The sequence below is a fragment of the Harpia harpyja genome, chromosome 17 (assembly GCF_026419915.1).
Source record: "Harpia harpyja isolate bHarHar1 chromosome 17, bHarHar1 primary haplotype, whole genome shotgun sequence".
Lineage (NCBI taxonomy): Eukaryota > Metazoa > Chordata > Aves > Accipitriformes > Accipitridae > Harpia > Harpia harpyja.
This window is the reverse complement of record NC_068956.1, coordinates 3193072-3217278: the sequence shown is the minus strand read 5'-3', so window position 1 is coordinate 3217278 and position 24207 is coordinate 3193072. Positions and strand designations below refer to the sequence as shown.

Genomic DNA, 24207 nt, shown 5'->3' with positions numbered 1-24207 from the left:
AGCAAGGAGTTGCTGTCATGTGCTTTCAGAAAGCAGTACACTTAACCAATCATTAGCTGATGTACACCATTCGAGGTATATATATGCATTTTTATATATATAAAAATATATTATATAAATATATATATTTTTATATATATATAAAAATATATAAAAGTTGCCAGAAGTTCTGCAAACCCGGCTTCTAGCTAACAGCATTGAAAAATCCATATTTTCCTATAGCGTACACATGCGCACAATACAATTTAAGGTGAAACAAGTAATTTTCTTCTAATTTGAAAAACAAATCTCAGCATATAATTAATTGGCATTGAGGCTCATGAGCAGGTTTGAACCAGTGTAGCTCTATGGCCATCTGCATGGGCTGACTGATATACACCCTCTTTGAACCCCACCAAACGTTCTTAATCAAACCCTGCAAAACACTTGATATCAGGACGACAAAGACCCTGACCAGCCCTCAGTCATCACTGCATGGTAATATTTGTATAGTTGCAGCTATGACTTTTAAGGATTCTTCAGTCTAACTCATAATCTTGGCCTGGAATTAGGTAATAAAGTTATGTGTATATGTATATATATATATATATATAAAAAATTATAATCTAATAGCAAGATAAGGCTAAAAATGAGCACTGCTCATTATCAACGGCATAGGCACCGAGGAGCAGACAGTGCAGGGAAAGCCCTGGAAGAGGACATCAGTTGTGTTTTATTATTCAGGCATATTGCAGGGAAGGGAGGAATCATGCTGGAAGAGGGCAATGATTTGCCAATTAAAGGTTGCCAATTAGGGAGAGAAGTTGCAGGGCCCTGTGGGGAGCTGCTGAGCACGGACACCAGATAAGCAGCAGCTCAGGATGGCAAAGTGGCCCGAGGAAAGACACAGCGGTTGGTTAATTACATGAGGAGGGCTGGAGACCAGAGGGAAGACTCTAGAAGATGCCTTTTTCTATTTACTTATTTTTTATTTAGCCCTAAGTCCACACAGTATCCAAGCAACTCAGAATCACAAATGGATTTTATCCTTACGCTACCCTGTGGAGTAGAGAGATGGCCAAATGCTCGGGGAGCCAAGGCGAAGAGCAGAGCAAGTGATTTATTTGCCTGGGGTCATAGAGACTGTCTAACCCAGATGATGTGAGCCCTAGTTTAGCGTCTTCACCACAAAGGCATGCTTTCCCCCAAGGAGGGAAGCTGGTCAGGAACCTGCTGGTATTTATTTGAGAAGAAAGGCCTGAGGATAAGAAAACCACTAATAGAGGAGAAATTTCACACACATGCACACAAAAATCACCTTGTTATTATAAAAGTTTTCCACTGGAAAAAAAATACATTATTACATACGTCCACACGCTGGGGCAAAGCTCGCAGTGCATAGCTCTGTTGGGTCAGCTCATGAGAGAGGGTAGTGGGATGGGTCCTGGTGAGAGGTAAGACATTGGGTCACTACGGCCATCCATGGGTTTTTTTCCATAGGCTGTATGAAAATGACTTCTGCATCCTTCCTGACCTGGAAGTCACAGATTTCCCAGCTGTGCTTCGCACCGTCTGAACAGTTTGGTGAGGGTAACGCGTTTTCCCCAACCCAGAAGCGCTCCCTCGGGGTTTTCAGACTGGCTGCTTCGTACTGATACAAAATCAAGCATTGCTGGATCATCTCCTAGTCACTTGGATCCAGTAAGGTCTTCCTTGCTTCAGCGAAAGGCTTTTGTGCTCAGAAGCTCTATTATGAAAGTCCACCTGAAAAAGCAGAGTACGGAGATGCATCATCTATGCAAGAGTCAGAATTCGTCCTCCTCCGCTATGGGTGCTCATCCCCGCTTCTGCAGAAACAGGAGCTTTTAATTTTCCTCTTCCACCAGCGTTTTACCTTACCCTCTGAAATATAAGCTAGATCGCAACCCTGGAAATTTAATAAACACCAGGGCACTAACCATGGCACGTCCGTGACTCACAGCAAGTTTGCGTTTTAGTTCCTTGCAGGATGCCCCATGGTTTTGCTCTGCCCAGAAGTTTTCATTACGGTTTCCACCACCTGCCCTCAGAGACCATTAGAACATATCAAAAAGTGCACTGGACTTTGTCAATGATCACGAAGGAGACCAGCCTGCCACCGAGCTCAAACTGCAACATAAAAAAGTGATTAAGTACTATTGTTCTCCGCAGGAAGCCGTGTTTACAGCGGGATGCAGTTTGGGTTGTTCCGGCTTGGGTTCGCTGTGAAACATCTGCAGAGGATTGTTTATGCTCCTGCAAAACAAGAGCAAGCTTGCAGCATGCCTGCAGAAGCCTGGCTTCATTCCTAGAGAGCTTCACGCAGGTGGCATCCGATAAAGACACCTGACCCTTTGATTTGTCTTTTACGTCAATAAGTATATGTTTTCAAGGGGGTGGGGGCGGAAATCATATGTTTAATTCAAAACTCACGTACGTTTTCTGCCAGCTCAGTCCTTCAGCATCCATAAAAGAAAAACACAAACATACAACATTATGGGCTCATGTTTCAGAAATGAAGCATCCAATTAAACGAGTCAGTCTTTCCCAAACAGCCGTCTTTTTCCGCTTCCATTATAATCAAGCTCTATTATTTTGACAAAACATTTTATTTTTTTTATGAAACAATAAATTCTCAGTAGTTGAACCTAAAAGCAAACAGAAGTTGAAGCTGTGGCACAGAAACCCATGGAAATCCAAAGTAATGGTGGCCTTTATTTTCTTGGTTTAACCCATTCATGCTACACATGGCCCTAAAGTCCTCATTGTCCTTAGTGCATTGGAAATCTCAGGGACTCCTTGCTTTTTTATTACGACGAACCAGCAGTATCCTACATAGTTCAGAAGAGAGTGGTGCCACCTAAATAGTAATGGAAAACTAAAATTGTCTGCTAATATAAGACTGTAGGGGAGAGGAAGCAGGAGTGAATCCTGGAGCTTCTTTCACAAGCAGCCTCCGCGGTGACTCCTCTCCGGTCAGGAGAAGATGGATCAGCACAAGGCACTAGCATTAAGATGAAACTTTTCAAAAACGGATGGTTTGTGGAAGAACAGGACGAATTTGAACCCACCAGGACAGCAAAGTGAGAACGTCACTGCCACAAAGTCAGAAGAACGAGACCGTAGCCAAGACACTATGCTCAGCATGGAGCGTGTTGTGTCAACACACAGCTAGGCTGGGTCCCTGCCAAGCCAACCAGAAGGTATCTACACTAAGCTCTCTTGGGTTGGATTATTTATTTTTTGGTATTAAAATCTGACAAATAAACTTAACAATATTTTTGGCAAGACTCCAACAGCAGCAATAGTGAGTGTTATGTTAACATAAGTTACTATTTACTACGCTGCAATATACAACACGTCTGGCCAAGGGAAGCAGAAGACAAGTCTGCTGGACCAGTCACATCAGACAGCGTGAACTGCAGGAGCAAGACTGCTTCGTTTCATTGGGCTTCTCACAGAGGTTTGGTGGCAACAAGGGACGCATGCTCTACAACGAAGAGTATGATGAACAGGATGGGTGGGATATAATAAATGGAGGGCTCAAATCACAAGCATTTGAATATCGATAAATCAACAAAACAAAAAGTTAGAAACAGAACAAAGGAATCTTAAGTCTGTAGGAGAAACAATCACCATTTTCCACAGGAACACCGTCATCATCTTGCTTTGTGCCACGCAGTCAGCGTGCCACGCACGATCCTCCCAAATGTCCATCCCACGGCAGGCCTCTCTTCTGTGTGGTGGTCTCCAAGGCATGGGAATCCAGATCTTCTAGACCTACGGTGAGGAAGCGGCCTCATGCTTTTCCACAGCCATCCTAACCAACTAAGGAATTTCTTGGTGATTTCCGAGGGAAATTTCACTTAGATTTGACCTGAAAACCTCCATTCATTACATCACAGCCATCCTGCTAATCTCTTTGCTGTAGAGATGACTGTAGCATGACCACAAAGTCTGGGAAGAAAAGAACAGAGAAGAAGGGAAAGGAAAACCATGAAGTCCTTTGGCAACCACACAAAGGACACCCTTTCTGCCAGAACCAAGAACAAGGGTGTGATTTGTGATGAAAACAAACCTCACTCTCATAAGAAAGTTGTTTGGCAAGAAAAGTGATTTTCAGTAGCTTTAAGAATGAAGTTGGGGAATTTAAAATTTATTTTCTAGGGGTGGAAGGTGAGGAGGAATGAGGTAATGGTGTGCTCAGTCCACCTTAGTCAGGACCCTGATAACTTTGTTTTACTTTGAGAGCCTTTGTAAGCTTTGCAAACAAGCGTGCCACCGCCAAACCAACCATCTGGGTACAAACCAGGGCTAACCGTGTCTCACCGTAACAGGAGCTGCAGCCCTCAGTAGGGGATTTTGGTAGTTCCTCTCCTCTGCATGCCATCGTTTCCCACGTCTCACTCACCATCTGTAGATACCACATACATCCAAGGCAAGGAATTTTCCCAGATCACTTCTTCTGATCAACTCTTGCAAGGGGACTAAAGCTCCGGGGCCAGAGTTGTCCTTCTGTCTTCCTGCACCTTGACCGAGAGAATCGAAATGGTCCAGGTTACATTTACCCTCAAGTTCAAAGTCTGCAACCCCCATTCCCCAACCCCAGTTTATTTCAGCTTGCAGTTCCTATTTTATTTCCAAACATGGCCAGAATAATCTTCCATAAAGCACCTGTGCTAACCTGAACCCAATGGTAACTCCGAGCCCCATGGTACATTCACAGTGGCTTATCAGACCAGGCAATTGCTCACTGAGTCCATGCACTACTATCAGTCTAACTTCATAACAATTATTTGTAATAAAGCCACTTGATAACAATTATTCATAATAAAGCCCTGTCCTGTGCCCTCTGTACTCAGCCAGCTCTTGCAGCATCTTCCTGGGTTCTTTGTCTTAAGCTGCTTTGGCAGATCTTTTTTATTATTTTGGTCTCCTCAATCCCGTCTATCGCAGGAGAACTCATCCGTCCCTCGGGAGAAATTCAGAGGGAGGCACTGAAGCAGTATCAGCAACCAAATGAGTTTGTGTGTCCTTGAGGCAAAGCTAGCCAGGGTCCATCCTGACCAAAATCGCTGCTTTACAGGGAAGGCAGCCCTTCAGTTCTCAAATTAGTCCTTCTGGGCTTGCAGGTTGCACATTTACGTGGTAGGTTTGAGCAAAAGTCATAAATCAGAGCTAAAGCTGTGCCGCAGTCACCCATGGATCTATATTATATATTTTCATGCAAAAAGAGGAGGCTGCACAGTGCTCACTAACAGCCGTTGCATCCAACCATAGATTGATGCAGTTGAAAAAAAAACATTTCTGAGCACTGAAATCTTTCTCCGGACACTTTTTCAATATTAAGAAATACTAGAAAGTGGGAGCTCACTACAGTGCTTTGTTCGTGCCTTGCATCACTGCAGTCCAAATGTGGCTGCAGGGAGAATGTACGAGTAAAAGTCCGGAGAGGAAAACAAATATCCCTATTTCTGGGAACTCTGCAGCTACAAAACTTTGTTCTCACTAAACTTGTGCTACTTCCTACTTCTTGTGGTTTGTTCTCATGCTGTTTTTAACCTCTTCTCAAACCAATATAGTATTTCTATTTCATGTCCAAAACAAACCAAGGAAAAAACAGAAAACACAGCACATACAAAAAACAATTGAACAGAAACCTTTTCATTCCCAAAAGGATTTTACCCACAATTTAGGTCAATTATTTTCTTTTTTTTTTTTTTTTCCTAATGAGTTCACATGTTCCTATTTTAACTTATTACAAAAAGCAGCACTGTAGTGCCTCTAAATAAAGAGTATGCTCTATTTTCCAATTAAATAACAAAATTTGGGTTTGGAAAAAAAAAAAAACCAAACCCAACAGATAAATTTCTAGCTAGACAGCCTGCTTTAAAGGTGATTTTTCTTATCGCATTACTACATCCTTATATTAAGTAAAATGGCCAGATAGGATGAGAAGGGGATGTCCCCCACATGCTTTGAGAACATGCGAAACCAAGGTATAAATATTTTCCAAGAGCTATTGAAGCAGCGTTTCTTTTTCCTGATCCTTTACATTGGATTTTCACTTCAGCCACAGTGGGATCCTGTACCACGCACACTCCGAAGACCCTCCACGCTCAGTCCTTGCTAGGCTGGGATGCCCCTTAAGGATGCCCTTTAATTCCCGAGTGCAGACCGCTTGCAGGAGACCGTGGAATTTTCTAAGCATCAGAAGAGAGATGGCAATGTAGGACAGTACTTCCTACCATCGTGGGCTACTGAAATAACTTCTAATTATTCACGTAGCCCCTGAATAGCTTCTATATTTTGATCTAAAAGCAACACGATCAAGTGAACCTGAACCGGCCACGTTCCCAGCTGCAGCAGTACGACACATCCAGTCTTCACCATGACGATACGGGGCAGTAACTTGCATTTTTTGCTTCCTGTGACTACCCTTCTCAGCAGATGCTAACAGGAGAAGGGCTAAAAATTGATGAAAGGAGAAAAGGTCCCAAAGGCGTAACTACAGAGGGAACAGCATCTTCTTCAACCACCTGTCAGGACAAGGAGAAAGGCAGTCACAAGAGAAAAAAATCTCACTTTTGGCTCAGGATCAGTAATGTTTTACGTAGTCCCGCTGTCCAAAAAGGCACTCCCCCTCCTTCACAGGACCCCAAAGTAGCTGTTTATACTACAGGCTCTGCTTTTACTGCTTATTTCAAAACAAACCTTTGCCATTTCCTGACCAGAAAAGTTGCACTTTTAATTCTGTGCTAGAGACTTTGAAAGTCAAGATACTGCTGCTTTCCACTATAAATAGCCCAGGCTTGCTATGACATCTCACTCTGACATTTAGTTCAAACAGAAAAAAAATCTTGACAGGAAACAAACAAACAAAAAAAGATACAAAGAATAAAATAAAATTTAAAAAAAACCCACCCCACAGGATAATAAGTTCTTGTATCTCTGTGAGAAACTAATTTCTGGATAAATTCATAACCTTGAACAAAGTCTTGTTTTCCAGTCTTTCCATAGAAAGTGTCTGATCCTGATTCTGGAGGAGGCAGCATCTTTTCCATGTGATACACAACAGGAAAATCTTATTCCAGCCTCTCTGGGTATAATTTCAAACTATTTCCTGGTATTATTTTCATGCTCCCCAAAGCCCATGGCTATCATCCCTCCAAGCTGCCTTGACAATAGTTGTAACTGCATTTATTTCCCAGAGCCCTGAAAGCAGCAGATTTTGCATTGCTTGCAGTTGAAATCCTCCCACCAGCAGAGACTCAAGACAGAAGCCAAACATCCCAAGACAAGCGTCATGCCTTGGGCCAGGTTATTGAAACTTAACCCAGAAGTGATTTCTCAAAGTATTTTATATCCCTGGCTTTGCAACCATTCAGGTTTCTGGGCGTAAGGCTGAAAGGGGATGCCCTCCATCTGTATAAATACCTGACGGGGGTGTGAGGAAGATGGAGCCAGACTTTTCTCAGTGGTAACCAAGGAAAGGACAAGAGATAATGAGTGTAAACTCAAAACCATGAAATTCCACTTAAATACTAGGAAAAAAACCCCCATAATTAGTGTGTGGGTGGTCAAACACTGGAACAGGCTGTTGAGTTTCCATCACAGGAGATTTCCAAAAACCCAACTGGACATGGTCCTGAGCAGCCTTCCCCAGCTGACCCTGCTCTGAGCAGCGGGGTTGGACAAGACGATCTCCAGAGGTTCCTGCCAACTTCACCGACCACGTGAGTGCATGAAGAACCGTTCCCAGCCCTTTGCTCTATTCAGGTCTCAGGCACCGAGAAGTTTCTTGCAAGGAAGGGATACAAGCATTCCCATTCTCTCCGTGGAAATTATGGAAGTTATCCACAGCTTTATCTTCTTGCAAGAAGAACGGGAGATAGCAGAGCAGATTACAGGTCTGGACTAAACTTATGGGGAAAGCAGCTTCGTAAGAACAAAGAGAATTAGGAAAACAGAGACCTGAAACAGATACCAAGCAAAAGATACCCTGCGCATCAGCTTGCTTTGCCTTTAAAAAAGGCTGCAATATCAAAAAACAAATTGGCAGTTAATCCTTAATTAATCTGCAGCAAAGTCTGGCCTGAGCAAACATCCAGCTCAAAGGGTTTGGAGACAGTCAGTGGCCATGGTGACAGCTACAGGGCAGCAGTGACAGACTCACTGTCATCTCTAGAGACAACCAGCCTGTTATGCACTCCATATGTACCTCTATATAAAAACCCCAGCATCCTTATCAGCAATAAAAGCCTGCGCAAAGAGACTTCCAGAGTCTTTAGTTGGCCTCTAGTAGAGACTGACGTGGAGGAAGTCCCAAAGTACTGGAGTCCTCGAGTCTCTGGGACAGTTCTGGCTGACGGCTGCGAAAAGCTGGATTTCTCACCGTAAAAGACAGCAATTCCTGAACAGCGTTTGCTCCAATGAGTAATAAATTAGACAGGCTCTCGCACTAAGAATTTTCAAAGTTTTAGCAAAAGCTCCATCACAGAGGATTCGTGCTAAGTAGTTTGGGTGTTCAAGTGACGTGATTAGATGATCTTTAAAGGTCCCTTCCAATCCAAACCATTCTGCGGAGTCTAAATCCCACACGTAGTCCACGAGAGACTGGCTGACATGCCTACCACCCTCTGAAGGGTTCAGTGATAAGCCAAATAGCCCAAGGTCCTAATTACCCACCTCCAGTTAGGTGATATGAGTAACTTTATGACAAAATTCATTTAGTAAAGGCAGCTACAGAAAATGGGATCCAAGAAAATTTCAAAACTGCTAAGAACTTACTGAGAGATGGAAAGCTGAGAAAAACATCAAGATAGCATCACAAAAAAATCTGTTTTTCAAAAGCAGCCAAGTACTGGGCCAAACCAAAATCATACGACGTTTTGAGTAGGACCTGATTTGGAGTAGTATTTATTGGACAATTCTAACAGTCCTGGACTCCAAAAATGATTCAAGGCCATGCTGTCACTCTTCAGTTCCCAATGCTTAAAAACCTCTTAATATCTTTCCTGCCCCAAATAATTCAAAGACCCTTTTCTCTAGAAATGATGAACAAGTCCTCAGGTACTCAGTATCCCGTTTACAACACTTCAGCAACTTTTCACCCAAGTACAGTGAAAGAGAAAATAACCCACCACCACCCCAACCCAAGATGACCAGTTACCTCCACTTGCCAGTCACAGCTCTAGCTGCCTCAAGGTATCACCAAATGCTATTTTATTAATAGTTTAAAACCTTAAGACACCAATGCAACTGTCTAGTTCATTACCATCGTACGAGAGATGAGGTTACTGGATTTCAACCTGCAGCCCCTGTGCCTGCTGGAGAGAAGAAGACTCCAAATGACAGAAAACACGAGATCCCTGGTAACCCTAATTAATTATCCTCAGTCTTGGTATTGATTTTTTCAAGTTTCCATTTCTATGCCTCTATACCAGACTAAAATGCCCCTAATGACAACTTCTTGCACAGGCACCCACAAATACATCTTAAGGCACTTCTTCCCTAACTTTCTCTCTGATAAACGATGTTAAGTGCTAAATTTATCATAAGCCATGTGTTGCATTTCTACTGAAGAAACCAGATTCACAGATTTTCAGGACAGAGCCCCAAAGCATGCAAGGAAACTTTGCACAGGCTGTTAGTAATCATTCCTCATGGTTTACACCAAACCTAGGGAAAGGACCAAGCCCTTAGCCCAGCACAGACACACAGGCGCTAAACATACTATTTTTCCAATGCAGGCAAACCTCTATAAATTGTCTGATTTTTCTAGTTCCTTGCATTATGATCAGAGTCTTCTCTGGCTCTCCTTCTGCTAAGCTGAAACCATTTGCCCTTGCAGGGTACCTATGGGGATGCATAACAACTTTCTGTGGTGAAACCCTTAGACTTCAGGAACTATTTATGCACTAGAGACAAACGCATATAGTCTTAAGTTTCCCTGACTTTTGATTTTTTTTAAAGGTCTTAGGTGGGTTGTTTTTTTTTAAATCCCATCTATTTAGTCACGCATCCTGTTCAAAGGGTCCTCCATATGTAAGATGACACAACTGCAAGCAGCTTCTTGGTTTTGATTTTGCCCCCAAATTTCTAAAGTTCATTTTGTCTGTGGGAGAAAGACTGAGACTGAAAAGATTTTTACCCTGATGGTTAAATCCTTCCAAACGTGTAGTCCTCTGTGATCGCACACATCTTTAAAGTGCACATAAGTTCTCCCTTGTTTCAGTACTTTCTCTAACTTCGTTTCACTTTCTTAGCATCCTTTTCTGAAAATTCATGTATGTACTATTGCAGTGCCAGAGCACATTTGTTAAAATGCTGAATTCAAAGCGACCCTTTGATGTTGTTTTACTTCCCCTCCAATTCATCCACAGCTTCCTCCTAAGTTACAAGCCTATTACCTGCCAATTCCTCGTACCAAAGATTATCACCACCATATCTCGCCTTTCTTCTATTCCAAGGAGGGACATCAAATTCCTTCCAGGAAGAAAGATGCAGCTTATGAGGGAGAAGGGATATGCAAATATTATCTTACACACTGATGTTTTATTTTTAGCAGCTCAGTGATATTTATAAGGCTGTGAGGAGTGCATACATGGCTGCGGTAGGATGAAGTAAGTATCCCAGGGGCAGGTATGAAAAATCTGCATATCTGCAGGGCAGGAAAAAGGAACAGGCAGTGCTGCCTGGAGTTCATAAAAAGGGGGAGAAGGCCAAATGCTCCGAGCATGTCTTCTTACAGTTGTTCTCAAAAATCAAGTAACTAGGAAACAAATTAACATCTTGACCCTAAATTTTAGCTCATCTTGTGTATTCCTTATTATTAAAGGTATTTATATGGTGAAGTGCTGGAACAGACAAAATAAGAGAATCTCAGAAATTTCAGCTTAATTTGGGAAAGCACCACGAGAGCAGTTTCAAGAATGAATGCATCGATTAAAAAAGTCCTTTTTCTAAATTTCTTACATGACCCCTAGATACCCCCACCATCTGCTTCAATTTGCCAATCTGAAAACAATTACCTCTCATAGCAACACCAAAAGCTTTCTTGTTTTTAAAAGAGATTTGCTGTCTTCAAGGAACTGTCAAATAGTTCACTGTAGTTGTTCATACCTTTGCTGTAAAGTCATCACTAAAGATGCAAACAAAAGTCTTACATAAAAGATCGGAATAAATTGGACCACAACTCAACAATATGCTTAATGCATCAGGAGTGTCGAATTCACCTTCTGCCGTTGCTTAGTATCCCTTTTTGGCTGGAGAGGGCACATACATTCACCTAAACCTGAAACCATAAATTAAGGCAAAGTTCTTGGGCAAAAGCGCTTAAGAAAAATCTTGCTCTACTTTATATTCTCACAGCTTTTCAGTCCTAGATACGCCAGGGACACTCAAAATACTGCAAGACCCCAGGTGACAATGAAAATTTGATACAAGCCAGAACTGTGTGTCATCTGCTTTGGGCTTTTCGTAACTGTGTATGGAAAACTACAGACCATCGATGCGCTGGCATCTGCAAAACACAACAGACTGTCCAATCCCACTGGCAGTGAAATCTGTATTAAATTGCTTTTTGTCATTATGTAGTAACATGGAACTTGCAGGACTTAAATCATAACTTGGTCCCTCTTGTTGGTCACCGTTATTTCACTAAGAGTAAAAGCTCCCAAAATATCAAAACCTGAACCATGTAGAATGGCATACTGGTAGGGTTATTTTTTTTTTTTTTTTTTTTTAAACTAGAGAAAGAAATATGGTATGTTTCATTTCATATATATTATTCTCTTCCATCCTGAGCACTAAGTACAGCAGAAACCAAACCAATACCTATTCCAACATAAACGTAACACAAAAATAATTAGTGTCCTAACCCAGTATTCCAGCAACTGCACGTTGACTTTATCAGGAGACTTCTCCACCATAATTAACTACATTATTTTGGAACTAATGCTGATGGAAAAGAAAACAAAAGGAAAAAAAAAAGTGTATGAAAGTCATAGGGACTTCATTTTTAAAGTAACTGAGGTCAGCTGAAAAAACAACAGCACCATCTAGGGGTTACTGCATGTTCTTACATAGGTGGATAGTCAGGACAAGTAAGATAAATGGTTTTTTAGGTTTTGTATTTTTAGTTCGAGTTACTCTAGTTGGAATTTAATCTTAACTACAATATCAACAGTAAAATCACAGCTTAAAAAAAAGACTGACGCAAAAAGCTGTATTAGACTTTGGATGAAATCTACTTACAGTAGTACTTCAGCACCAAAAAGTGGGCAGTTAGGCTGATAGATGTATATACAATTAAATGATATGTCAAAGTCTTAAAATGCTTAGTTATTTATAATGAAATCTATACAAAACAGTTAAAAACGTGTTTTTATATACATTTGGAAAAAAAAAAGTATTGTCTTCATTAGCAGAATGTATTAAAACTGGTTCTCTTATCCCATCTGAACCCAAACCTCTCTCTGTGGCTTGTAACTATCACAAAAACCCAATGTATTGCTTCAACAAGCCGAGTCATAAGGCTAATTTCTGAAACCTACCACTGTATATCGATTTAAGCTTTTAAACTCTCAAAATGGTCACTTTAAAAACAGCATGTAAGAGTAAAATACAGATTTTTAAAAGCCTTAGCTCACTTCTAAATTCGAAGGTTCAACTTTGAAAGATGCTGAACCACTTATCCCCAATTTTGAAAAACTGATTTATAGCAAAATACATGCCCCCAACCCGTTTGTATTAGAATTAACACACCTGCCTGTTTCACAGGAACTTTTTAAACAACTTGGCCTCACTTTAAATTTTATATTTAAATAAATAATCAAATATTAACTAGAGTAGATGAGCATTTCATGTGCTTATGGCACAAAGAAATGCCTCATACACCATTACCCTACTTCTTGTAACGCATGAAAACAAAAATCCACTAGCAAATCCACTTTGCTACCAGTTAGTGATTTTGCTTATTTCCAAAGATTCACCAACAAGAATTTAAAAAAAATAAACTATATTTTTAGGCTTATGAAAAAATCTTAACTCTAAGTGAGCACAAGTGCAAGAAAGCTAACCAATTCCAAAATTCCTGGGGCTTTTCCAGCACTGTCAGAGACACTTTTTCTCTCACATGCTATTTAAAAATACAAATATTTATTAAACATTCTCTTTTTTTGATGGTGTTTTGCTCAACAGCTAACAAAAAGACACAGCAAAATAACGATCCCTTTTCACTGAAAGCTGTTTCAGTATCTGGGCAAGGGCTTCAATAGCATGAGCTGTAGAATTCGCTGCAGATTTGCTTTTTAACAGGAGTACATTCCACTGTCACAGGTTTACTAAATCTTGGTTTGGTTTCTTTTTTTTTTTTTTTTTTTAGACAATTTTTAAGATGCAGCTTTTGCAATACCGTCTTGTTAAAACACACTGATGCTTCAAGGGTCCAATGAACAACTCTAATAGGCAAAGTGCTCTAAGACATCACAATACAAGGGCATCTTGGATACTCAAAATCCCAAGATATTTTAAAGTGCACTCCAGTGTCCCAATTCCTTAGGATTGTTCAGCAGAACTTCGAGAGGGGCTGGGCTCCGTGCCGTCCTCAGTGCTACTGTCCACATCTTGCTCCACTGCTGTCTCCTCATCGTCGAGGCGCTGACTGGTGAAGTTGTTGAGCTCCAGGAGCCCGCTGGGTTCCACTACCACATTGGAGCTGGAGTGACAAGGGATGGAATAGTGAGGGATAGTCTGAAAGAAAGAAAAAAAGATTTAAGTTTTAACATGCACAGTTTTCACAGCTAAAGGCATCTGCGCAAGCACAGGTACTCATGGAAAAGGGATATTTGGTTTCCAAGTGCAACTCTCCCTAGCTAAGGCCCACTGCATGTTACATCAGTAAAGCTTCAAAGCACACTTTCACCAGATGAGATTGCGAAAGATAAAATTTGAATAGTCTTGCTCTTAAGGCACTGATCTTGCCCTTGGATCTTCACTACAGGTCTGCGACAGCATAACCAACAGCTAAACCACCAACGCCAATGCCCACCATCCATCATTTCTCAAACGCAAAGCAGAGATAATACTTTCTTCAGCCATATCTCTTTCTTATCTTTTTCAGACAAGACATTCAGATATAAGGACTAGCTATATTTTTTGTATACAATACAATACAAGCTCCGGCCCTGCTCAGAGCTGCAGCAGCATAGAGGCTGAGGAAACACAACAGATTTAAGCTATTTATTTCTGCTTATACTTTCATAGGTTCTAGAAACTAAATCTGTAACTTTATACAACTGAAATTCTGGGCAGTATTTTACTTTTGAAACAGCTCGTAGCACGCCATGACGATAAACAATACAGATTCTCAAAATACACAGATCTGAAGTAAAATAGAAGTCTACCTTTGTCTATTTAGGGAAATAAGGACTAAAAATGAGTACAAAAATCATGATTTCTACAAAAGCAGTTAGCTGCAATGAAGATTTTACAAAGTAACATGAAAAATCTGAAAGCTCTGTACACAAGTTATTTCCCACATCAGAAGCATTTTCACTATAAGACAAATACGAGACACAATAAAACCATTTCAATCCACACTGTCATTCGTGTGAACATATACCACGCCAACTCATCTACAAAGATTCGTACTATACCCCTATGAGTCCTCAGATGACTTAAATCCTTCCTCAGTTGACGTTCTGACCACGTATTACATCATAAACCATCATATTTAAGACAGCAGAATCAATGAAAATACCAATCATCAGTTAGGCAATGACTCAAAAGCATTTAGGCTCAAGATCAACAGTCATTTTATCTCGAAAGTGGTAAGACTGATTATAAGTGAAGTTAACAAGCTTTCTTCTGAATCCAAACCTTATTTGCTGAACTTTCCCATTAAGTAGAACCCCACTACTTCGTTTCTTGTGCTAATTTTATACTTGAAGATGACATTGATACTATAAAAAATTCTAGATCATAGTTCCATAGTAAGTGTTAAAGGTCACATTTTTAAGCATTTTAAATAAAAGTACTCTGTAAAATTGAATGAGTTTGGTTTGTTTTCTTAACAGAAGAGAAAGGAACACACCGAGGACACAGTGAATTATACAGTGCTAGAGAAACTTGAGCTCAATTTAAGAATAATTACACACTTTGAAGTAGTAATCCATTACAAGGGTAAGAATAAAAAACACCCCCAAACTGGGGAAGGCAAACAAAAATACTCGAACACCGTTCAGTTGCTATCATCACATTAGACACGAGTTTGCTCTGCTCAACCTTTGCCTTATTTGCTCTGGTCTTCTCTTACCTGGATAACAATTTCTGATGAACTCTCTTCAGCTTTCTTTTGTGATATATTCTGAATGTGTATAAACTGGTTTGTTGTAGGTATTCCTTGTGCATCGAGTTTCCTCTCTGTTAAAGTAGGACCAACAGCAGGAGGACTTGAACTGGATTCTGTACATGTCTGTTGCTGGGGGATGGAAGTTGCCGTCATCCCTACTGCAGTCACCCTCGGCACCTGGGTACAAGGTGACGACGCGGCTTCGCTAGCGAGTTTACTAGTGGACATGGCCTTGTTTGGGGGATCCGCTATCGTATGTTCTATGTTTGTATCAATCTGAGCTTCCACCATAGACACTCTCAAAATATCTGCTACTGCTGTCTTCGCGGATGCCTGCATGGGAAATAGGCTGGTAACCGGCAATGCCAGTTTGGGCACAGAACTGCCACCTGCTACCTTTGAAACAGAAGGAGGCTGACGCCCCTCAAAAGTTATCTTTGTAACAGTGGATCCTTGCGTTATAATTGGATGCTGCACCTGAAAATCAAATTTTTGTTGTGCATGTTACAGCTAATTTTTTTTTTTTTTTTTAATTGAAAATCTAATCAATATTTCCAAGGACAGTATGGCACAAACAACATACTTGCTATTAGGAAGACAGTTGAAACTCAGTGTTTTAACAAAGGAATTAGCAACGATATGGTAACAGTTAATTGAAGCCTGGGGAAAAGCAGCTTTTTAGGCTGCTAGATAAGGATTGTAGCAGTATAATACCACAGCAGCCTCGTTTTCCTTTGGGATTTACATCCCCATGTGATGTTTGTTAACCCTCTTGTTTTCACATGTATTCCTGAAAGGGCCAAAAAAAAAAAAAAAAAAAATTGTACTTTTCTGGAGTTAAATACATTTTTTTTTTCCCCCACATTCCTCAGTCTTTACATTTTCCCCTCCCAAAGAAAATCAAATTACTCCTGTACATGAAAGCCATATAACTTCAGGAAGATGTAAACTACAAAGGAAGACGTACAATGGAGAGCCTTAGGAGACTGCAGTGTATTCATCTTTATTTCCACAGAAATAAAAAGTGCTACGGGAACGGAAATTAGTAACGTGTCATATCTAAAAATTAAAAGAAAATAATTAGGGACAAATTCCATGCACCAGTGGTGGCAGAAATTCATAAAAACTGTCCAACAAAACACGTTTGTGAGCTCTATGGATTTTCCCCTATAACACGTGCTTCTCTTTCCTAGTGTCAACCTTCTGATGGGGTAATTAATACCAGCGGAATGAGGAGTTCTCTCTTGCCAGGACAAAACACTGCTACAGCGACAGGGTTGGTGTTTTGATTATTTTTTTTTTTCCTTGAACAGCGACGTGTATTTTGCATGCTATCAATATTCCGTTACCTGGCTTGCTGGCTGTTTCTCTGAAGAGGCAGGTAGCTGCATTTGACTCTGGGGGGGTTGGGGTTGCACGTAGATTTTTTGTGCCGTTGGTGCCTGTTGCAGTTTGGGCAGCTGCTGCGTGGTTTTTACTGCAAGCACCTGTACTACAGTTTGCTGTGGCTGTGCCACTAAGGTAGGGAGTTGCCTTTCTTTGGCCATCATGTGGTGTGGGGGGTGCTGTGCATCTGGTTTGGTCTGTGCTTGCTCTTGCTGCAGGGGGGTTAGCTTTTGATGCCTTATAGAAAGTTGGGGCATTTGTGGGAGTTTGTGCTGGATTTGATCGGCCTGCAGGTGGATTGTCTGCTTCTGCTTAGTCTGGAAACACTGCAGAGTTTTCACTTGCAGTTGAGTCTGTTCCAGCTGTGGCTGACTCAGTTTTTGCTGTTTTTGTGCCTGTGATTGTGTCAGGGCAGATCTGTAAAACAGGCCAGTCTGAGGATCTAAGGTGTCCATCTCTTCCACTTCTCCTTCCTCGGTTCCAAGTTGTTCACTGTGTTTGGTAAATGCAGTGTGACTGCTTAAGGCCTTAATAAGAAGAAGTTAGAGCAAGTTAGTCAAGAGAAACATAAATTATAAGAATACAAAATCTAAAAATAATTTTTAATGTTTCAACTGCACTACTTTATTTTACCATTACAGACTCTCTATTAATGTATAAAAAGATACCCTTACACGGAGATTCCACAATATGTAAGCAATCAATAGCCATTTTTATCATGTTAAAATGTGGGATGTCTCTATGTGACAACATTAACTGCGTAACTAATCCTCATTGGAGATTACGTAGCCCTCGCATGTGTCATACTAAGGTTCAAAGCCCCTAAGGCTGCATGGCAGCTGGATTTGAAGTAGCAGGGATTAGCAGGTGATTGATCCAGTAGCTCCTCGTTAAAGCCAGAGTCTCTCTGCACAACAAATTCTTATTCTGCCTCTTGAGCGCCTAGTCATCTTCTCCATGATTTCTTCTGCAGCTCCCCATAGACCTACAGTCTACCCTATTTCAGCAGCGATCCTCTCTTCTCCTTCCTTCCTCAAAATTGTATTGCAATTTTTCTTGGGCATTGCACAAACAGTGTTTGATTTTTTTGAGGGATTTGAGGGAGGAAGAGATCAACGTTACTATGCTTTGTATACCATGGTATAAACGTATTAATAAATGGCCTTAGCAAGATGAAGCAGCCTACTCAAACACCTGTGAAAATACACTCTCTGAAGTAGGTTTATAACCCTAACATAGTACTGTCCTGGTCCACAGCTGAAGTTCCCAGAAGTTAAAGCACTGCAGAGTTGAGCAGGTCTTGAACAAACGCATCGGAGTGGCTTCAGTAAGATTTCACCACAATCTACACTGTTGGAAGTGTTTGGGATCCTCATGGTACTGGTCTAAATATGATCTTACTTCTTGATTCAGAGAAGTTTGCCTATTCACGAACTAAAGCCCTCAAATGAAAAAGACACTGTGTGCTCTGTGTACTGACCAGATTCTTCTTCGTCCCTCTTCCCCCTACACTAACGCCAACATAATCTGAAGAGCCTAAGCCCTTGCAATACAACATACAGAAAAAAGCAGCTTGTTGCTGCTGAAGAGATGACAGACAGCAAGAACTCATCTAGGAAGCACTATCTTTTCCACAGTGGCTGTTAATAGCTCTTACTTAACAATCTCAAGTAATCTCATTAACTGCTTTCCTTTTATCCCACCACCCTCACCATCAAAAGAAAGTTACTCCTTTGCCCTTACACTTGGCATTTTCAGCGGCAGCAACACGACACATTCATTCAGAACAAGCCCTGGTCCTACACAATTCATATAGCCTACTGCTGTTTATAGACTGTTGGGAAAAGAAAGGGTACAACCTGCTGCATGATATGGGTAATTGCTCCTGTAGAGGATGCGGGGATAGATTTCACCACAACAGAAGTCTGCGTTGCTGTCTGCGACTGAGCCACATGCTGCAGCAGAGTCCTCTGGGGCTGAGATGACTGCTGGTGGGGCTGGGACCGATGACTGACTGAAAGTAAAGAGGTCAGTGGCACTTCTCCAGAACTAACTGCAGTAACTTCAACTATTTGCTTTCCACTTAAGCTTCAACTGAAAGCATCTATGAGTGAAATAAAGATCTGAGTATGAAAAACATCTTCTACTGTATGCTAGCTTCAACCTTAAAGAGTAGATCTATTCTGAGAAGCCTCTTCAAGTAGCAACTCAGGGGTTTTGCTTTTGTCTGTTTCCTAAGTAATCATGCTTGGTTCAAACCTTCTCTGGCCTCCCTCTCCCAACACACCAACTTTGCAAGCAGAATTTATACTCGATTTTCAGCTGGGTTCTTTATACAGCACCAGCACAACACTGTAGAGCACAAGTTATTCTGTGGTTTTTTACACTGTTAAAAGCACTTGCACAATTGACTGCAATTAAGAACAGCAAGCCTTGCTCACTGAATTTCTACCACTGATAAACTGCAAGAAATACTCTCCAGAGCATAGGCTAAATTGGAAAGATTAGCAATTAGAAAATGTTGGGTATTATGAAAGCAAGTGAGGTTGATCAGAAATCACAGACCAAAAAATGAAGACCTTGTCATGGGTCTATGTCACTTTTTAGAACAGATCCAGCATGAGTTATGGAGCTATGGTGATGGCTCCCTAATTAAACAGTGGACTGACAGAGAAATGATCTTCAGCTGAGAAAAAAAACCCCACAAACCATTCTATATTGCAGTCACTGGTAAGACATGAATCCCAATTACTTTATGCCTGTCCACACTAATATGTAAATATTTGCTTTCATTAACTTTTTAGTTACAAAATAATTAATAACTGAAGGAGAACAAGCAAAGTTTAAATTCGTTTGTAACATAACTTAAAGTTAAAAAGTTTCTAGTGACCTTCCTGAAAGTTAAAAGAAAGGTCATATTTTGAATTAATATGATAATTTTACTTTTCTGCTCCAAGAAAGGAGTTGGATTATATCAATACCGGCCTGCATGCCGTGCCAGATCCATCGTGGATATCCCCCAACAGTTCCTGCACAATTGAAAACTTCATTTAAAAATAAAGTTTCTAACCTATATGGTTGTGTAGATATTCTTCCGAATGTGAACCAATACAGTGTTGTCTTCCTGAGTCTGCAGACAGACAAAAAATGGTGACACTAAGATGTGTGAACCGCTCCCTTCATCTCACGAGGAAGCACATGCTGAATCCCAGCTCCCATACAGATTAAAGTGTGCCTAATCCTTTGGTCTAGGCGCATGCAGGAGATTCACAACAGTTTACAGATTGTTTACTATCTTACTACTGAACTTTTAGCAGAAAATATAGCTACGTGGATTACTGATTAATCCTGAGAAGCACAAATTAAACCAAAAAGAAACACTCCATTACCTGCATTCCCTGGCAGTGTTCACAGAAACTGGGGGAAGGCACAAAAATGTAAGAGCAAAATGACCAGTTTTGTGCTATAGCAGAAAGTGCTGCCAGTCAACCCACAGCAGCCTGCATTTCTCTGGTAGATTCCTCTATATCAACTCACAGTTTGCAAAAATCCCAGTATTTCAAATAGTAATCACAGCTCAGGGAAATTTTCAACTTTTGTACTTTGTATGGCTTCTAAGCTGCGCAAAGATACTGTAGTCTGTAATTTCCCATCCTCCCTGCAAAGAGCCCTATTTTACATCAACTTTTACAGCGAGACCCATCAAAAACTGGAACCTTGAACAGAAGCTCAATGCATAGTATCTGTGCCAGTGAAAATAACTGATGTGTTAATTGGAGATCACTTGAACACTATTTATTGTACTTTTGAGTTTGTTTTAAAAGAGATCCAAGGGAGCATGACTCAAACATTCAAAACTGAAGTCAGATACAGTAAGTGTTATTTAAAAGAATAACAATAACATCCCCCCCCAGTTCCAATTTCACACAACTTAAATTTAGACCACAGAAGGGATGGAAGCGAGGGGAGGAGGTACAGAGCAGGCAAACGAAAAATGAGAATATCAGGTTGGACACTTAACACTACTAAAAACACTGGAGTTACAGATATGTTCTTATACAATTTAATATAATCAAGTTTTATTCCTCTTTTCCAATGCAGATTTTCAACACACTTCTGCGTTCATTTTCCAAATAAAGTAGGGAGACCAATAATGTGGACTTAAGAAATTAAAACGGAAAACAGATAATTTGATCCTCTCACGTATGTATGGGAAGTGGCTCACAACTAGTGTTCTGGGGTAGTAGGAAGCATCAGAGAGTCAAGGGACTCAAGGACTTACACAAAATGGACAACCAGATAGGAGAAGTCAAGAGTTTAAAAAGTTAAGAGTCAAATCCCAACCATACTTTCAATTTGAATAGTTTATTTGTTTAAGAAGTGCAAGTTCAAAGTTCAAAGCTTTCTAGCAAATGAAGAAACTGGGGACTACATTAGTATGCTAAATGCACACCTGGCTTAAAAACCCACTTAGTCCTGGTAAGCAAGTAACATTTTGCAAATATGGGTTAAACTAACTCAAAGTCTGACTCCTCTCGATAGGTACAAAGAATAGTATACAGTTCCTCTAACTTAATTTTCTACTTTTTCCTTACTAGACATTTTCCTTAAAGACAGGTGGGACAGCCTGTCCTCTCCATCAGATCAGGGAACAGAAAATCTGTTCAACTAGGATGTCTTGAAGCAACAACCCTTTGTTTCAGTTAGAAACATTATCCACTATGCCCCAGAAAAGCAGATGCAATCTCTGTCCCCTGCACAGGGTCTCAAGAGCAGAAGAAAAGACTCCTCTACAGCAAATTATAGTGAAAACACAAAAATGAAACCCATTGTAAGAAAACTCAAAATTAAGTCCCCAGACTTCAACTGCAAACCCACCATCACACTACCTTAGTCACTTACCAGTTGTGATATATTCAGCAACTAATTCTGACTCTACTACAGCAATTGAAGGACTTTCTGGAGAATGCCTCTTTTCTTGGGTCATCTGGATTGGGACAGCCATTTGGCTCAAGTCAATGGTAGGCTGCCTTGGCTTAGATTCTAACTTTTCCTTCACTGCTTTAGAAGAAAAGACAAACATAAAATAAACCTCTAATATATAAACCCCCATAATAAACTAAACCTCCAACATAAATGCCAGTTTAATTAAGTAGATAGTGAACTTTATATAATAGATTCAAACAAACTGTTACAGGATAACAAGAAAGGAATCAAGCTGATTCAAAATAGGTGCTTTTCAATTACAAAACTTATTACAACCTGCTGCTTAAGCAAGTAATAAGCTTTGAAGTTATCCTAAACAACCACATGTATTTTCACACCTGTTGTCTGCTGAAGTTCCAGCAAAGCTTTTATCGTGGAAGTAGCTGACTGAGATTCACTGGATACATCCTGGTAAATTATTGTAGGGCTTGTGTCCACAGCAATTTCATGTTCTGACCAATCTTGACTTCTTGAAGCAATCACATGGACTACAGGCTGAGAATCTGCAAAAGAACAAAAGCACATCAAGTCATCACAGAACCATTTTGGGTTGGAGGTCTCTCATCCAACTTCTTGCTTTAAAGCATGGCTATAGGTCAAAATTAGACCGCGTTATTCATTATCCGTTAGCATTTTGAACGCTGCCAAGGATGCATACTCTCATTCTACAACACTTTAGTTTTTATTACAATTGACTCGAAGTAAAACGCTGCTGATGTTACAAACAGCCTCCACCAAAAAAAAAAGATCCTGTGTCTTAGTTGTTTGTAAAAGCTTTGGTTTGAACAAAGTCCAGCAGGTTTCTTTGTATGTTGAATTTGCCTTGGATTGAACTCTTTTTCAGAAGGTTTTAGCAGTTCACATGATCAACACATATTCAGCATTCTGAATTAAAAGCTCCTAAATTTTGGTAAGTTTGTTGAATCTCCAAAACTTTTTTTAATTTACTTAAAATGGCAGTATAGACCAATGGTTACAGAATTATATAGAAAAGGTGATTGAAAGGCATGTAAGTATATTTGTTTCACTGAGAGACATTTGTTTTTATTTGATGCAGTGAAACACCCTATGGTCACTGCTGACCAAAGGCTGGGGGTTATTTATGCCCTATTATTTATCTCCCTCAACCACACAAAGAGCTGCATCTGTATCATGGCTTGAAGCATCCCCATCAGTACTGCATGTCTGATATATGTCCTGATGCACATATATGTGCCTTTAAAAGGACCAAAATTTATGTTGGTCACATGACAGCTTTCAGTCATGCACTGGAGAGATGCTTCAATACACTCAGGAGGGAGGGTGACAGAGCATGGGCTGCCAAAAAAACCAAACCAAACCAAACAAACAAAAAAACCCCCAACCTGCTACACTGCCTGCCTCTGGCAGATTCCCCAGAAAGAGGGAACAAGGTTCCAGGCCACAAGCATTATAACAGTAAGTGAGAGCCCAGCAAGAAACCATTATCTCCACTTTTTGCACAGGAAATGGAGGCATATAGTAAATAGCTCATAAAAGAGAAATAAAGCCAAAAGGGAAGTTAACAACGACACTCACTGCTAACAGAATGGGTGACAACCTGTGCTAAAAGGAGACACAGTGAGTTATATGAAACTAGCTAGCACGCTTGGGAGACAGTCCCTTCGTACTTTATGCAACACTAACACACACCTTGGGAGCTCTGGGAGGACTCTGTAGAAGAAGAGCTGCTGTCGGTGTAGGTTTGTGGTTCTTCTTTCACTTCTGGGAGAGACGAGTTTCCTGTCTCTGCTACCCTTGATGCCTGCTGTAACGTTTCAGTCACCAACTGCCTAGTTTGTTCACTCACAACTGTTGCTTGAAATGTCACTGGCTTTGGTTTTATGAGAACCTAATTAGAAAGACAAATTTTGTGTATGGTAAGAGCACTCAAGAAAACATATTTGAGCAGAGTACAGGGTGCCACTCAAATAGATCAATGTACAAGACCTACATAATACTAATAATTTACTGAAAAAGTTTATCTGTAAATCCAACAGCTCTGATTATTAAACCACAAAGCCCAATTAAATGGCAATGCACAAGAATGTACTTCTCACTCAGTAATTTGGAGTACTTAACACAATAAACCACTAAACAGTCATTTTTCAGGACTGGATACAACTATGGCGTGACAAGAGAAAGCTACGCAAGTGAGCTGCAACGTGCACTGCACCGATAAGGACAAGCACCTCTCTTCCGCAGCCCACAATAAATACAGTCTTGAACAACAAGACACGCAAAATATTACATCTGGTAAAAGTTTAGTTCTTTTAAATAATAAGTGCAACAAAAAAAAAGCTGAAACTGAAAGTATCCAGAAATAAGCCAGATTCTCTGCATACAGCCCCACCAACTACACAAGGTTGCAAGGACAACCTGAACACACAATAACCAGAAAATAACTTCAATAAAACCTGATTTGAAGGATGGCCTACGTCCAGACTGCATCTTTATTTCTCATG

The 24207-nt window shown here is 40.5% G+C and overlaps 2 protein-coding genes across 13 annotated transcripts in view; both read right to left on the bottom strand.

Annotated features, from left to right (window-relative positions):
• TSKU (tsukushi, small leucine rich proteoglycan) overlaps positions 1-24207 on the bottom strand; it is a 314781-nt gene that overhangs the window by 256284 nt on the left and 34290 nt on the right. The gene's annotated exons all lie outside the window — the stretch shown is intronic.
• EMSY (EMSY transcriptional repressor, BRCA2 interacting) overlaps positions 12330-24207 on the bottom strand; it is a 40573-nt gene continuing 28695 nt past the window's right edge. For 4 of the 12 annotated variants that reach the window (XM_052812417.1, XM_052812414.1, XM_052812421.1 and 1 more), the window contains 8 exons: positions 23396-23594; positions 22063-22227; positions 21641-21799; positions 19809-19868; positions 18598-18752; positions 16702-17265; positions 15317-15829; positions 12330-13752 (listed from right to left, as the gene is read on the bottom strand). In XM_052812417.1, coding sequence (XP_052668377.1) covers positions 13558-13752; positions 15317-15829; positions 16702-17265; positions 18598-18752; positions 19809-19868; positions 21641-21799; positions 22063-22227; positions 23396-23594 — 2010 coding nt within the window. In that variant the 3' untranslated portion in view covers positions 12330-13557. Of the gene's footprint in view, positions 13753-15316; positions 16143-16701; positions 17266-18597; positions 18753-19808; positions 19869-21640; positions 21800-22062; positions 22228-23395; positions 23595-24207 lie in introns of those variants that run through there. The other 8 variants (XM_052812423.1, XM_052812424.1, XM_052812419.1 and 5 more) reach the window with 6 other exon arrangements.